Genomic DNA, 17,096 nt, shown 5'->3' with positions numbered 1-17,096 from the left:
ACCCCTTTCTCCAGTTGAACAAGGAGGGAGTGTTTATTGAGTACCTGTTCTGTGCCATGTCGTGTATTTGGCTCCATGGAGAAAAGTAGAAAACATTGGCTCCTGGTATGACATGGAAAAACTAGACTTACATGCATGAAAAAACTAGGGAGAAGTTACAAGACAACATCTAAGCAAGACCACGTCTGTGGACTCTAAGTAATATGCAAAGACTCTAGAATCGTAAAACTTTAATATTCTAGGACCTTATGCTAGAATGTTCTAGGATGTTCTAGAAACTAGGATGTCAGCTGCTTAGACTTGCTGTCTTAGATTAGGTTCCAGTGGAAACAGACATGGCAATGAGGATGTGAGGGAACGTAGTTTATTTGGGAGCTGATCCTAGAGGACACTGGCAGAAAAATGGGACAGTGAACAGGGAAGGGAGGGAACTCCACACAGTATGTGTTAATAAGCAGGGGACTGTGGGGGCAGCTGGGGCTCTATCCACCGGGGGCCTCTGGGAAACTGTGTTGAGCAGACCTCAGGTGGTCATATTGGAGGGGTGAGGGAGCTGGGGTATTTGTCCACCACTTCCCATCCCCCGTCAGATGAGGGATGCTCCTAGGCACACTACCTCCCCAACAGTGCCAGCCACCCCTTGAGCTGGTTGAGCTGGCTGATTCTCAGAGACTTTGGGTAGGAAGCTGGCAGAAAATGTGTGAGCAATGAGTGCTGAAGGGGTAGGGCCCTGACAGCATTTGCTACACTTCCAGAATGCCAGCACCTTAAAATTCTGGAATCTATCAGACTTTCTTCTTAGAATTACCATGTCCTGGCTTCTTTGAAGCTTCAAACCTGGACCGTTAACTTCTTCAGGTAGGAAAGGATGCATAGAGAAAAACCAGAAGACTGAATAATTTACCCAACTCTTGAGTCCACTTCCTTCCAAGTAGTCTGGCTTTATCCTGAACAACTCCGTATCAATAAATCATCGCTTTAAATTACAAAGCGTAGAACAGGGGCTCCAAAAACGTGGCTTCCCAGTAGCATCAGAAAGACATGGAGAAGTCTTTAGAAAATGTATTCCCAGTCTTTCCTGCTGGAGACCGATCGAGGAGCTGTACCTGGGAATCCTCGGTGAAAGACACTTTCTAAAACTTACACCTCGAGCCTGCCTCTTCTGAATGGCTCTGGGGATAAATCAAGTCTAAGTTCACATTCGATGATGAGAATGAGCAGAGAGGAAACAAAAGTTAACCAAAATGAGTATTTTCTGGGTTTTAAAATCATGATGAATGAGCCAGATGCACTGACGCTGTAGTTTCGCTCGTAGTTTCTATGGGGCTCTGTAAAGGTCTGTGGAAGAAGACCAACTCCAACACCAGGGAGTTGATGACCACCAGGGAAAACTAGTTCTTGAGTCTGTCTTTAGGGAGAGAAGTTTGTAGTATTTCCTCAAGGTTAAAGACCAACACACACACAAAATGAAGACTCTTAACTGTGCCCAGAAGAAAAGAGAAATTAACTTTATCTGTCCTACACCCTTTGCTGAGGAAAACAGCAGAAATGCCACAATATATCAGTTGCAAGAGCTTAGAGCTAGATGAGGCTCCACATAAGAAATGGAACCTTGATCTCAACCTTGGAAGGGATCTAAACCTTGAACAAGGGAACCCAAAACACAGTGGGAAGAGTGTCCCAAGTAGCGAGAATGGGGAAAGGGGGATAAAGATGTAGAGGTAAATTGGGGTCATATGCTCAAGGGCTTTCAATCAGGCTGCTTCTGTAAGCTATAGAGAGCCATGGAAGGATTTTGAGTCAAGGAGGGACATGAAGAAAGATTTTAAGATGATTCTCCCCAAAATGAATTTCCTAAACTCCAGTCCCATCATACAGCTTAAAAGGTGGATTCTCTGGTCAGACATGTTTGGGAGATGCCGTATATGCTTATCCCTGTCTTGGAAGGTGCTAATGTACATTAGCCAGCAAAGGCACTGATGAGTCCTGCAGAAAAACAGTTTAATTTTTATTTAACCCAGCATTTCCAAAACCCATTTGACCACAGGCTATACATGGATTGGAGACAAAACTTGTTACTATTTCAGACATTCCAGAGAACATAGCTAGAAAAGCACTATCTTTGGAAGGTTAATTGACTACAGAGATTTTGGGATCTTGGGAATTTCCTCCAGTGCGACCCTCTTTGTCAAAGACTTCAGTTCTTTGAAAGAAGAGTCCTGGGCATGGCCCCCAAGATGCAACAGAGTCAGCAGGGATCAGAAGACTGTGAAGAGCCCCCTCCCCAGTCCTGGGATGGCCCCTGGCCTCTACCTCAGCCCCTTGCCCATCCCATCCACAGAGGACACATGAAAACATGAACAAACCATGCCTCCAATTGTGCATTTTAGTGACATTAGAAATTCATCTGGGAAACGTAATCCCTTTTTATGAGTCACAGGAAAAAATCAAAGGATTAAAAATGCCTGTTTATGACTCCATAAAAGAAACTTATCTAATTTGTATACTGTTTCCTTCCCCACTTTTGCATAATTTCTTTAAAAATACAGCAAAGAGTCAAGTATCCAATGGTTTTAAGAACAGTGGAAATGAATACCCAACATATTGTCTAACACACTTTGTTTTTCAGGGCACTTAATGCCGTCATATTCTCAAAGCCCACCTATAGGATAGGTGGAAAAGGCGTCAGGACCCCTCCTTTTGTGTTTGTGGAGACTGAGGCCCAAGATGTGTCGAGACTTATGTCAAGTCAGTCGGTGGGGAGTTCTGGAAATCAGAACTCCTGACTCCCCACACGGTGCTTCTGGGAAATGAGAATCAGAGACAGACCCTGTCGGGGTGAAAGGCGTAATAAATTTGACGTGCACGCCCACTCTGTCTTGGGCACTTTATACCCACGGTCTCTGATCCCCACGCTCTGGTGTGGGTGTGACTGTACCCATTTCACAGATGAGGACACAGGGGCTCAGTGAGGCAAAGTGTCCTTGTCCAAAGTCACACCTCTCAGAAGTTACAGAGTCGGGACTCTGACTGTCTGACCATGTATACCACTGTTTCTGGAATGATGTTAGCTCATTGATCCCAACTTCTCAACTAGTAATATTAATCAGTATCAATTTTTCAGTCAGGTTCATTCCACTGCACTTATCACTTTCCCTGGAATCTCAGAATAGTCTATGAGGAGTCTAGGACAATCATCTACAGGAAAGGAAACAGGTCCAATAAAGTGAAGCAGCTTGTCCAGGCAAGGAAGGGGTGAAGTCTGGGTTTGAGTCTGGGAATGAGGCTCCAGATGTGGTGCTCTTTGCACATCCCTCCTGCCACCATGTGTCCCAAGCGACCCGAGACCACTCAGTGGCCCTCCTCTCCTTTCCCGCTGCCAGAATGATGGTGTACAGCGGGCTCACCAACAAGTCCGCTCTTCTCTACGACTCCCTCCAAATCGAGAGTGTCCCCTTCGAGGGCCTGCTGAGCGAAGGCAACAGCATCCGCATCGAGTTCACGTCGGACCAACCGCAAGTGGCCTCAGCCTTCAACATCCGGTTCGAGGGTGAGGGTCCCCGGGGACCTCCCCCCTCCTGGAGTGGTGGTGTGGGAGCAGAAGAAGGATAGTGGGGCTGGGACTGTGTCCTAGGAGGTAGAAATCTGGCCTGCAAAGGATGGGGGAGACCCAGTGGCTAGTGTGACCCGTGGGCTTCCAAACGCAGACTTTGCGGGATTGGGAGGGCAGAGGTCCTTATTTCCATTTTAGGTTTTTTAAAAAATAAGGCCCCAGGAAGGCAAGTTAATAGCCCCAGGGCCCTCAGCAAGTCAGTTGGAACTGGACCGCAGGATCTGGTACCCATTTTCCATGGAGCTTCCCTGAACAGCAAGAGGGGAGCCATCTTCTGAGATACAGGGCTGTGGGTGGCCCCTGGCTCATTTTGGGCTGCTGTCCCTCTTTTGTACCCCCGCCCCAGCATTTGAGAAAGGCCACTGTTATGAGCCCTACATTCAGAATGGGAACTTCACCACATCCGACCCCACCTATAACATCGGGACCACAGTGGAGTTCACGTGCGACCCCGGCCACTCTCTGGAGCAGGGCCCGGCCGTCATCGAGTGCATCAACGTGCGGGACCCGTACTGGAATGACACGGAGCCCCTGTGCAGAGGTGAGTGGGCCCACTGCCTTCCTCCCAGGGGCCCCAGGGACCTCCACCCCTTCAGATGAAGAGGCAAAGGCCCCAGTTTAGAGGCATGTCACCGATTTTCTTACTGATTTTATCATTTGAATCCCTTCCAGCGCTCACTGTCCTTTGGATCACGTTTGCTGCTGGTCCTCAGGAAAATTACAAAATGGATAAATTTTATAAGGTGCACATCTTGGTGAAAGGTCTGTGCATGGATTTCAGCTGCTATGTACCCCGTCTGCTATGCGCTCTTGCACAGTTCACAACCCACCCAACATCACATGGCAGCCCTGAGTCTAATTGATAATAATGATGATAATCACAATAGTGAATAGGAGTGAAAAAGCTGTGTCCCAGGCACTGTGCCAAGGGTGGTGTGCACATTATCTGATTTAATCCTCACCACAACCCTGCAAGGTACATATATTGACCCCATTCACAGAGGAAACTGAAGCTGTGAAGGGACGTACCTGAGAACAGACTGAGGGTAATTGGCAGAGGTGGGAATGGAATTCAGGTCCCTCTGTTCTCAGAGACCTGTGCTCTGAGCCTCTCTGGACAGTGCTGGCTGCATGGGGCCCTCATCTCCGTGGGCTCCCAGTGCCCTCCCCATCTCCCCATATTCGTGGCCAATGAGCTGCCCTGAGCCTGGATCCATGTGGAGTGTGTGGAGTAATGAAGAGAGTGCTCGCTCCTGGCAGCCGCCGCCCGGATGGCTGTTGGCATGAAATCACAGCCTCGTCGTGGTGAGGAATTGATCCCTGTATTAAATGTGCTGGTTTAACAGAGCAGAATTTATTGGTGCTTTGGCCTCTGCCACTTTGAGAACTTTCCAGGGCAGCGAACAGAGTGGAATTTAAAGGTCAAGGCACCAGGTGCGGCCGCATCTCTGCTTCCAGTTCAGAGCGGGGGCCCTTCCCAGTCATGCGAACTGAGAATTATCGAGCGCTTGTCTTGTGCCCGGCATTGTGCTGGGTTTGACTCCCATGAACTCAGTTAAGCTTCAGAATAACCCAGTGAAGTCAGCAGTGGTGTTACTCTGGCTTTAAAGAGGAAGGGAACTGAAGCTCCAAGAAGTTACGTGCATTGTCCCAGAGCCTGTTGGTGGCAGAAGCAAGACTCGAACCCAGGTACACCTGACTGCAACATAGCATCCCTTAGCCGCCACTCGCCCTGTGCAAGGGCAGGGCTACTGAGGATTCACGCGGAACTCTGAGCTCTGTCCTTGGTCCTGAAAGAACGATGGCGCCCTTCGCCCCACCTTCGCCAACTCTCCGCTAAAGGAGTCAGGTGGCCAGTCCTAATTTAATCATCCCACAAACATGTATGGACTGCCTGAGGAGAGGGGAGCTGTCCGCGGTACGCAGCGAGCCGTGGCTGTCAGACTTCACAGCCCACACCCTTAACCGCTATGCCACATTGACTTCCTTATGAATGAAGTGTCTGTCTGTCTGTGTCTTTTACAGCCATGTGCGGTGGGGAGCTCTCTGCCGTGGCCGGGGTGGTGCTGTCCCCCAACTGGCCAGAGCCCTACGTGGAAGGCGAAGATTGTATCTGGAAGATTCACGTAGGGGAGGAGAAACGGATCTTCTTAGATATCCAGTTGTGAGTGTTAATGATTGGGTGGACCCCCAATCCAGCCAGATTGGGGAAGAAATTGCTCCTGCTTTATTCGTTCAATCAATGTTAATTAAGCATCTACTATGTGTCAGGGACTGTGCAAAGAACTTGGGTCCCAATGGTGAGGGAAACAGAATCATACACACACAGAAAGAGTCCCTACCCTCAGGAAGTTTAGTCTACTAAGGAAGCAGGCATTAAATGAAAAAAATACACCAATAACTGCATATGTAACTTTGATAAGCAATGTAAAGAAAGGTGCGCGGTGCTATGAGAGTCTATAATGGGATGTGATATAAAGAGGAAGGTCAGAAAAGCATTCCCTGAAGATCTGATACTAAAGCTCAGAACTAAACAATGAATTGGAGTGAATGCATCCTAAAGGGACAGAATATGCAAAGGCCCTGTGGCCAGAGCAAGCACAGTATTTTCAAAGGACTGAATGGTGGGCGTGGCCAGGAGGAAGAAGGCAGTATAACACGTAGTCTTTGTACTGCAATAGTTTATTTTCCTATCTGTCTCTCTTGACTAGGCCAGAAGGTCCTTGCAGTCAGGCCCTGGTCTGATTTAGCTGTGTCCCAGGGTCTAACACATCCTGACACATAGAAGGTGCTCAGGAAATGATTACTGAGTGAAGAAATGCTGTAATGAAGGGACTCACCTGGCTGTGTGGCTGTGTCCGGTGCTCAGTGGGGGAGCCTAATAGATGCTTCATCTAGAACTTCCCCCCCCCCCAACTACCCAGGGACTGAGAGAAGGGGACAGAGATGGATGGTGGTGTCTGGAGAAGAAGAAGGAAGGGATTCCCAACAGAAGCAGACACCGTGGCGGGGAGGGTGGGCAGAGAGTCAGGGAAATACCCAGCTCTGAAGAGCATCTCTGGATGCAGCCAGGGCCTCTGGGGGTCAGCGCTTCCCTCAAGCCTGAAATAGAAACCCAGTTGGCTGGGAAGCAGGACTCAGGGGCAGCCTGGCTCTGCAGAGGAGCCTTGCAAGAGAAGAGGAAAATTATTTGCAAAATTATGAGTGACTGTCTTTGGAAGCTGCCCATGAGAGGCAGTGGGAAGGTCCTCAGAGGCTGTCCCAGGACCTCCTGCTCCAGTTGAGTTGAGCATTTGCAGACCTTGCTCAGTAGCCTCTTGGGGACTTGGGGCCAGGCCAACCTGGGTCAGCATTCTGTCTCCCCCGCTGTCCAGCTCTGTGACTTTGGGCTTCTCTTGGGCCCTGGTCTTTCTCATCTGTAATGAGGGTCTTGATATATCAGTGTTTCATGGCTGCTGGAGGGGTTTTAAGCATCCCATGCCCATTGCCTCCCTCGCTTGCTCCCCAGTGAGAATTCACCCCCTTTCTCCCTTTCTCATCTCTCTGACTTCTAGAGCCTGGAATAAAGGGCTCATCATTCAAGACATTTTTTTTTTGAGTGTCTACTATGAGCCAAACACATTATTAGGCACTGGAAAGACTCTGATAGTTGTCCCTTCAGCAGTAAAGTTTATATTGGAAAAGAATAGATTGGATGGGCTCTATTAACGCTGAAAAAAAACAGGTGTGCACCTACTGTGTACAAGTACCAGGCTAGGTGCTGGAAGTACAGTTGTGAGAAAAGTGGGACAGTCTCTGCCCTCACCATCTAGTGGGCAAGGCAGACAAGAAACTATATGCAGTGTGATAAGAGCAATGATGGGGAGGACAGGCAGCTGAGGGACACTGAGTCAAATCAAGGAGGAAGTGACTTCTAAGTCAGGGTCCAGAGTGAGAAAGGTGAGCCCGGTGGAGGATATGGAGACAAGCATTCCTGAGAAAGCAACATCTAACTGGGGACCCTGTTGTCCCCAGGACACTTAGCAATGTCTGCGGGCATTTCTGGTTGTCATAATTAGTGGGGGGAGGTGGTGCTACTGGCATCTCGTGGGGAGAGCCCAGAGAGGTTGCTCAATGTCCTGCAATGCACAGGATAGCCCTCACCACAAAGAAAGAGCTGACCCAAAGTGCCAATAGTGCCGAAACAGAGAAACCCCAACCTATGCTGAGACCTGAAGGACAGATAGAAGATGGGCAGAGGTGGAGGGGAACAGTGTGCCAGCCAAAAGGAACAGCATGTGCTAAGGTCCAGATGCAAGAAGGCAAGACTCTTCTTGTCTGTCTATATCGAATATATGCTGAGCACTCAGTGTGTCCCAGACATTCACACCCCAGGCACCTTCACAGCAGGCGCATGCCATGGGTTCTAACATTACCTCCGTTTTCCAGATGAGTAAACTGAGGCTCGGAGAGGTGGAGGAGTGACTATGATCACACAGCTGGGAACTGGCAGAGCTGGGATTCGAACTCCGTTGGCCTGTCTCCAGGGCCTGGGATCCTTGCCAGCATTTGAAAGCAGCTGGAGGAAGCCCCGGGAATCTGGAGCTCGGTGATGCAGGAGCGGCAGCATCAATGAGGAAGGACCGGAATCAGGCAGGGCCCCGAAGGCCGCATTAGGGAGTCTGGACCCACCCAAGTTGGGTGGCAGGGGAAGGGTTTTAAGCAGTTAACAGGATCAAAGTTTTCCAGAAGGGAGCGGGGGCCTCCGGTCACCACCCGGAGCCTCTCGCTGGCAGACTCTGGCACACGCTTGGCAGAGCGGCGTCTGGCCCCGGCACCTCCTTCCTCCCACAGAGGGAGTGAAAATAGCATCTCACCAGCGAGGGTTACGTGAGGCCCGGGAGCTGCTGGGTTTAATTTATCTTGCTTGGTTTCCGCTGACAGTTTTAGTAAACCAATTTGGGTTTGATAGTAAAAATAATTCCATCCTCGGGGCCCCTCGCATGGCCTAAGTGTTTGCATTTGTTATTTATCACATCAGCGAGGAGGGCGGAGTTGGCACCGCTGCCTGAGCTGGGTAGGTGGCCCACAGCGGGCTCTGGGCGGTGTCTGCTGAGTCAGGAAGACATGAGCCCCATGTGCCAGGTGAGAGGGGACACTTTCTCCCCTTTCTCCCGGCCAAGTCTGTTGATGCCATGGGCGTGAGGATAACGCTTCCAATTAGTCGCCACTTATGAAAGACCTACTGTGTGCTAGGCCCTGAGCTGCATAGTTTATACCCGTGAGCAATAATGAATGTGAACATTATTACGGAGAGATAATAATTACATAAATTAGAGCTAATGTGAGTAGAGATAATTGCAGATGGGTAATTACGCAAATTGGAGATAACGTATGCACAGCACATCGCATGGGATCTGGGACGTAGTTGGCGCTTCATAGATGGAACCTCTGATTACCCGAAGTCCTTATAAGGCAGATGTTGTCATTGCCACTTTATGGATTTGGAAATGACAGCACAGAGAGGTTAAGCGGCTTCCTCAGGTCACACAGTTGATAAAGGACAGAGCCGAGTTTGCTCACACACAGTCGCCTCCTCTCTCATTGACTTGCACAGCCTTTGGGGGACCAGCTACATGTCCCAGGGATGAAGCAGAGGGGATCCCAGGCCTCCAGGAACTCGGCGTTCAGGAAATAGGGGAGTAAACAGACAATCTGATGAGATGTGGGCCAAGCGCTGTGGCTGGAGGGGTGGGAGGGAGGGAGAAGGGAGCTGGATTCACCTCTGCGAGTTGTGGAAATGTCCCAGAGAGGGTGGCATCCAAGCAGAATCTTGAAGAGTGTCAGTTGGCCAAGCTGTAATGGGGGTAGGCCGTTCCAGGAGGGGGCCCTGTGCCCAAAGGACTCGAGCGGTGAAAACGTGACCCTCAGGCACCCGAACGGACGCCCTGAACTGCAACATCCATTACAACCGTCTGCCTTGTGCTGTGGGTGTTGGAGGTAGGATGGGTCCACGATCTTAAGACGAGGCAGGAGCCCCCAGGCTAAAATTCCTTCACGCCCCAAATGCTTAGTCCTGTTCCAGCTCCATCAGGAATCGCTGCTTATCCTAAAACAACCGAGCATGAGGTTTTTAAATCCTTAAGGATTTCTTAAATCTCTTTCTCTTTCTTTCCCTCTCTCTCTCTCTTTCTCTCAATAAAGCATAGAAAGGAGAATAAAAGAACTAAGGAATTATTGGAGAAGGCATCATAGAATGCAAGATCTGGGAGAGGCCCAGAGAGGGGAGGTAACTCACCTAGCATCACACAGCAGGTCAGAGCTAGGACTAGAGAGACAAGTTAAGTGTGGGTGCGAGAGCTGAGCACAGCAGCCACAACCTTGAAAACGCCCCATGGCAGAGGAGACACAAAAGCATCTTGAGTCGAAAAGAGCTGCATTTAAATCCTGACTCTGCTGGTCACCAGCTCTGTGGCCTCGGGCAGGTTAAGGATGGTGGTGACACATGTCTTATGATATGATACAGCAGTCCACCCTGAGCCACGGTTTTGCTTTCTGCAGTTTCAGTTACCCGTGGACCGCCACGGGCCAAAAATATCAAATGGAAAAGTCTGTAAATAAACAATCCATAAGTTTTAAGTTGCACGCCATTCTGAGTGGCTTGATGAAATCTCGCGCCATCGCACTCCGTCCCGCCCCGGACGTGAATCATCCTGTCAGCAGATCCACGCTGTAGACGCCGCCTGCCCCGTAGTCAGTTAGCAGGTGGGTCGGTTATCAGACCCACTGTCTGGGTATCACGGTGCTTGTGTTCAAGTCACCCTTATTCTACTTAATAATGTCCCCAAAGCACAAGGGTAGTGATGCTGGCAATTCGGATACACCAAAGAGAAGTTACTGTTGTGATCTCTTCCTGTGCCTAATTTATAAATTAAACTTGGTCACTGGTTTGTATGTATAGGAAAAAATGTAGTATGTACGGGGTTTGGTACTATCCACGGTTTCAGGCGTCCCCTGGGGGTCCTGGGACATATTTCCCACAAAGAAGAGGGAACTACTGTACTTTGTTCCCTTTGTCCCCAGTAACCAGCATACAGTAAGTGCTCAATAAATACCAGTTAAGTCAAAGAGAAAGATGGTGAGTGTGAAAGTTACTTAAAGAGCACGGAAAGTTCTTAGTAAGGTTTCTGGCATAAAATAGGAAACTAACCACAGCTAACACTCTTTCCCCCTTACTATATGCCAGCTCCCCAGCAAACCTATGCGATATCACTATGGCGATCTCCTTTTTACAGATGAGGAAACTGAGACTCAGAGAGGTGAAGTCACTCGTTCAAGGTCACACAGCTAGGAAGAGGCCAACTGAGGACTCAAACCCCATTCTCTAGGACCAAAGCCGGTGTTATAACCACACCATGAATGGTAGAGAGGTGCTCCGCCAAAGAGAGATTCCCCAGCCTCAGCTTCCAGAAGGAGAAACTGAGGCTCAGCGAGGTGCCCTCCATTGCCTGGGCACCTGTTGCAAATAGACATAAATCTCTGGAAGAAAGAAATTTCACCGAAGCCCCAGCTTGCCTTCCTTGGCTCCACTGTGGAGCCCAGCCCCAAATCTCTCCCCGTTTATGGGCCCCAGCACAGTTCTCTAACCAGGAAATAAAAGGACCTCATAACAAACCCCGGTAACCGTGTGATGGATAGCCACAGAATATTTCTTTTCGGCTGCTGCCAACCTGTTCTGTGCTAAGTTAACTCCAGGCCCTAAAATTTAAGTGCCTTGTCCAGAGGTCCTTCAGTCCCTCCAACAGAGATATAGCCGCTTTGGGCTGCAAGCATTCATCTCGAGAGCCAGGCAAGAAAGGAGAGTCAAGAGTCAAGGGCCGCTCTGGCCGCAGGAGCAGAGATTTCCAGACACCAGCAGAAATCATGGGAGAAATGGCCACAGTAGAGATAAAAACCTTCCGATCCATTAGCAGAGAGAGGTGGGGTTTCCCGAGAGCCAAACGTCTAAGGAATCTGAAAAGGAACAGCAAAGTTCATAGAGCCCAGTTCCATCGTGTTACAGATGAGGAAACCGAGGGTCACGGCTGGGAAGAGGCTGCCCCAGGACCACCCTCTCCGGCAGCTACTGCTGTGTGACCAATTACCCCAAGCTCGGCAGTGGGGAACACAAGCTTGGAGCCTTGCTCACACGTCTGCATGTCAGCGAGGCAGTTCTTCTGGCCTCGGCTGGCTCGCTCGTGTGCCTGCGGGCAGCTGTGGGGTGGGTGGGCGGCTCTGCTGATCGTGGCTGGCGTTTGTCACATATTTGGGGTGTGCTGGCTGTCACACGCTCTAGGCAGGACGGACTAGGATGGTTCGTCTCTGCTGCACGTGTCTCGCATCCTCCAACAGCCAGCTTGTTCCCATGGTGCCTAGCCAGGATCCCAAGACAATGGGCAGAAGCACTCAAGGCTTCCTGTGTCTTGACTAGGAAGGGGTACAGCATCATGGCTGCCATATCCTACGGCGGGTCACAAAGCAAGGGCCAGCCTCGACTCAAGGGGTGGAGAGACGCACTCCACCTCTTGATGGCAGGTGCTTCAAAACCTCAGTGCAAAAGGTGTGGACACAGAGAGGGGCACAGCTTTGAAACCATTTTTGCACTCAGGCTGCTACAGCCAAAGTAGAGTAGACGTTAGAACCCAGGTCTCCTGGTACCGGTCCAAAGATCCAAATGACCTCACCGGGCACAATGACCCTATGAGGTGACCATCATTGTCCCCATTGTACAAATGAGGGAACCAAGGCTCAGAGAGGTGAGGTCACTTGCCTACGATCCCACAGCTGGGAAGTGAAAGAAACAAGATTGGTACTGGAGCTTAGTGCCTGGCATTTAGAAAGCTCAGAAAATGTTTCCTCCTCTCCATGATGCTTCCAACATGAGCAAGGCACTCTGGAAGGATTCTGAGTTTTCTCAGAGAGAAGAAAAAGCCTTTGCCTGTGGTTGGAAGTCTAGCGTTCAGGTCCCAACTCTTCCCCTGATCGGCTGTGTGACCTTGGATAAGTCACTTCACTTCTCTGAGCCTCAGTTCCCTGTCTTTAAAATAGGAGCTCTTAGAGCTCCTGAGGGGATGAAACTCTTGGCAAGGGCCTGATACATTGCACACACGCCATAATTTGATTGGCAGTTATGATGATGATTAACAATAACTCTTTACATGGCTTGCACACCAACTAAGCTTCATTATACAACCACACACACACATACACACACACAAATGTCAATTGCCCCTGACCATGGGGTTTGGGTGTGACAGTGAGGAATGAGGAGGAGTCACCCAAAAATACTGTCCAGGCATCTGCCTGATTAATTATTCCCGCTCCCCCCATTTGCAAGGGGTTGTCGTGGTTGCTGGTAACGTGGAAACAAGCTCTAGGATAGGTCCTCGCCCAACACATGTCTATCTTCTGCTCCTCGGCCACGCCACGCCCTGCCCAGCCTTGGTGACTGCAGAGCAGCTGTGGGAGGGGACCCGCCCCCTGTCTCCAGCTGGTGCACGTCACCAGCTCAAGGCCTTCAGACGCCGTTAGATCTGACATCCTAGGGAGCCACGACTGCTTGTTTCACGACTCCCCAACACGCAGGGGCCCCGTGGCGGGTGGAGGAGGATGGGAGGGAGGCGGGAGGCAGGGCCCTGACCCTGGTCCTGTGCTGGCCACGCCTCGGGAAGCCTCGGGCCGCCCGGCCGGGGCCTTGGGGTGCGCCCTCCAGGTTTCCGACAGTTCACCTGTTCCGGGAGGACTGTCCCCACGCAGCGCCCGCTCCCCGCTGGGGGTTTGCAGGAGCGTTTTGGCAGCTCGGGGTGAGTCACACCGAGGTTCACAGGGTGACACCTTCCAGAGCCGCGTCGTGATGGAGATTCCGAGTGACAGGAAACACGCATCCTGCAGCTGTCAGCTCCCTCTCGGGATCCCTCCAGCATCTCCGTCCAGTGGAGCAGAGCCCGGGCCACCTCCCTCTGCACACGTGTGTGTATGTGTGCACACCACACAATCCACACATGCACATCACACACACACCCCACACACACCCCACACCACACACACGTACATACACACATATACCATACACACGTTACATTACATACATCACACACACACCACACATCACACACCACACACACACCCTACAAAGCCCAGTCCCTTAATTCTGCTCTCATATTAGCTGAGCTTCTATTACACTCTCTCAAGGTCAGTTCTCACCCCCACTCGCTAATTTTATAAATTTGGGGAAACTCATATCCAGAAAGAGGCAGAGATGTGGGCATCTCCACACAGGAAAGTCCCGGAAGGGCCACAGATCCTGCCGCGGGGCACCCCTGGGTCTGGGAAGCCGAGGCTTCACCGACTGTCTCTGAGTCTTTGCACAGTGATCCCCCCTTATCCGCGGTTTCGCTTTCTGTGGTTTCAGTTACCTGTGGTCAGTGGCGGTCTGAAAATCTCAAATGGGAAATTTCAGAAACAAACAGTTCATAAGTTGTAAATTGCGCGCTGTTCTGAGTGGCGGGATGAAACCTCGCGCTGTCCTGCTCCTTCCTTCCCCGAACGTGAGTCATCCCTCCGTCCCGCGTGTCCCCTCTCTATACGCTACCCGCCTGTTAGCCGCCAGTAGCCGTCTCAGTTATCAGATCGACTGTCATGGTGTCACAGTGCTTGTGTTCAAGTCACCCTCATTTTACTTCATAATGGCCCCAAAGCACAAGAATAGTGATGTTGGCCACTGAGATATGCCAAAGCGAAGCCTTCTTTAGGGGCCGGCCCGGTGGCGCAGCAGTTAAGTGTGCATGTTCCACTTCAGTGGCCCAGGGTTCACCGGTTTGGATCCCGGGTGCAGACATGGCACCGCTCATCAAGCCATGCTGTGGCAGGCGTCCCACACATAAAGTAGAGGAAGATGGGCACGGATGTGCGCTCAGGGCCAGTCTTCCTCAGCAAAAAGAGGAGGATTGGTGGCAGATGTTAGCTTAGGGCTAATCTTCCTCAAAAAAAAGAAAAAAGTGCTTCCTTTAAGTGGAAAGGTGAAAGTTCTCAACTTATTAAGGAAAGAAAAAAAATCGTGAGCTGAGGTTGCTAAGATCTACAGGAAAAAATGAATCTTCTGTCTGTGAAATTGTGAAGGAGGAAAAAGAAATTTGTGCTGCTTGTGTTGTCACACCTCAGATATTTCTGTATAAGAAAAAACATAACATATATAGGGACTGGCACTGTCCGTGGCTTCAGACATCCACTGGGGGTCTTGGAATGTAACCTCTCAGGGTAAGAGACTACAATATTCCCAAATCCATCCTCTGATTGCTATGGGATGAGGCAGTGGGGTCCAACCTCCTAAAGAGAAGGAAAGCTCAAAGTGGTCTCCCCAAGGTCATTGTTAGGTAATTTTTTCAGTTTGTGGATTCCGAGATTTTCATCTGGAGAAACTGAAGCCCAGGCTGGGCAAGCCACTTGTCCATGGTCACAGAGCAGAGAAGCGGCAGATGGGGCTGCCTCTCACTGAGATCCCCTGACCCCAGGTTTTGGCGCTACACCCCTGCCTCTCCTCCCTCGCCGCTTAACAGGCTGGGTAGTTTGTTATAAATATTTTTTTAAGACAAAAGATGCTCTTTTAATTGAATTCCCGGCACTCATTAGATCATCTGCAGCTCTCAACAATATCATCCCCATTTTACAGGTGAGGACACTGAGGCTCAGAGAGGTTAGGCCACTTTCTCCAGGTCACCCAGCTAGAAACCAGCACATCTAGGATTTGAACCAGAGCCCATCCTCTCAGCACTGCCCTTCAAGGTGGAACAAAAACTCCAGAGAGGTGGAGGAACGATCCCTTCAAAGGGAACAGCCAGATGCTGCTGGGCTTCCCCTGGTCCACACTGCTGGGTGTGAAACGTCTGCTTGTCGACCTTGACACAGCCTTGCCCGCAGTGTTCTGAGATGACTCAGCCCAGGGATGTAGAAACGAGACACGGCTCAGCCCGTGGGGTGCTCCCAGAGGCGTGACCAGCACGGGAGTCGCTTTCTTCTTCTCTTTCTCTTTGGGTCCCAGAGGGGAATTGATTGAAAAGGTTGAAGGTGGAGGAAAAGGAGAAACGAAGAAAACGGTGGGGGACAGAGAGGGGTCTCCTCCACCGTGAGACCTCTAGGCGGTGGCTTTTGGTCCTGGCTGCCTGTGTAACCTCTTAGGGAACTTTCAGTGACACTGATGCCAGGACCCCACCCCCAGAGATGCTGAGGGTCTGACGGGCCCGGGTGCGGCCTGGGCATCCTCGGGAGCTTTTGACTCTCCCCAAGGATTCTTGTGTACGGCCAGGACTGAGATCCACTGGGTGAGGGCTGGCTTCCGAGCCCGGCTCAGACAAGACCTGATGAATCTGATGGGGAGAGGAAAGAAGGGAGGGAGGGAGGAAATAAGAAAACTGCTCATTTTTTATGCTTGACAATGTCCTTTCAGGGAGCCGAAGAGATTGGCTTTCTATGTCCTTCCCACAGCTGCCGTGGTTTCTTGTCCTGTCTGCTATTTTATCAAATTAAATTGAAAGCTAATTAGCACTGGGCCATAGGGCCCCTCAGCAATTCCACGGCGCTGAGGGGCACCTGGCACTGGCTGCGTAGCATGGTGGAGGAGCAGAGCCTGGGGACCTGGGCCTCTCTGGGCTCAGTTTACTCCTCCGTACAATGGGGTTGATAACATTTTCTCTGATCACCTCGCTATGAGGTTGACAGGATCCAGTGAGAAAATGGACATGAAAGAACTCTGAATAGGTCTCTTTCACAGGCCTTCAAGAAGAATATGTTTTGTGAAAGTTTTTTTGTACCTACGACTGCATTTATGGGTTCTGTTTCTCTTTTTCCCTTATTCAAATCCTACAGTGTGTTTCATCACCATCTGCACGGCCCCATGGGGGTCCTGCCTTAATTGCAAGAGGGTGTTTTCTTAGGAAAGTCCCTCTGAGCCTCAGTTTGCTCATCTGGAAAATGGAGATAAATTCATCCTTATAAATGACATTGATGTCACCGGTGCCAAGCCCCGTGCTGGGCTCCAGGGATATGGGGTGAGGAGCGGTGGGGTCGCAGCCCGTGCGCAAGTGGACACAGCAGGTGGAGTCCAGCGGGTCGGTGCCGAGGTTCTGCCTTCCAACCACGGGGGTTTGGGTTCTGGCTGTTCCACGTGACCAGCCGTTCAAGCTTCAGTGTGTTTCTCACCTCTGGGTGCCTCAGTTTGCTTCTCTGGGAAATGGGTGGGAATAGCAGTCTTGATAGGGTTCGTCTGAGGATAAGATGAAATGGCGCGTGGGAAGCGCTTAGAACAGCTCCTGGCTCACTGGAAGCCTTATGAGAACCTTGGCTAGTGACTTTATAGCTGCAAATGCAGGATGGCGTGGGAGCACAGAGGGACCTTCAGGAGTTAGTAAAATGTTGTCACACAGAGAGAAGAGGAGAGGCATCCCAGACAGGAGACCAGCATGGGGTCCAG

General features: G+C 50.6%; 1 protein-coding gene across 6 annotated transcripts in view; it reads left to right on the top strand.

Annotated features, from left to right (window-relative positions):
* The window catches only part of SEZ6L (seizure related 6 homolog like), a 184,003-nt gene that overhangs the window by 121,671 nt on the left and 45,236 nt on the right, over positions 1–17,096 (top strand). For all 6 annotated transcript variants that reach the window (XM_070626958.1, XM_070626957.1, XM_070626959.1 and 3 more), the window contains exons 7-9: positions 3,384–3,550; positions 3,960–4,154; positions 5,639–5,777. In XM_070626958.1, coding sequence (XP_070483059.1) covers positions 3,384–3,550; positions 3,960–4,154; positions 5,639–5,777 — 501 coding nt within the window. The remainder of the gene's footprint in view (positions 1–3,383; positions 3,551–3,959; positions 4,155–5,638; positions 5,778–17,096) is intronic.

This window comes from Equus przewalskii, chromosome 7 (genome assembly GCF_037783145.1).
Source record: "Equus przewalskii isolate Varuska chromosome 7, EquPr2, whole genome shotgun sequence".
Lineage (NCBI taxonomy): Eukaryota > Metazoa > Chordata > Mammalia > Perissodactyla > Equidae > Equus > Equus przewalskii.
Note: the sequence above shows the minus strand (reverse complement) of the source record. Positions and strands in the feature narration are given on the sequence as shown.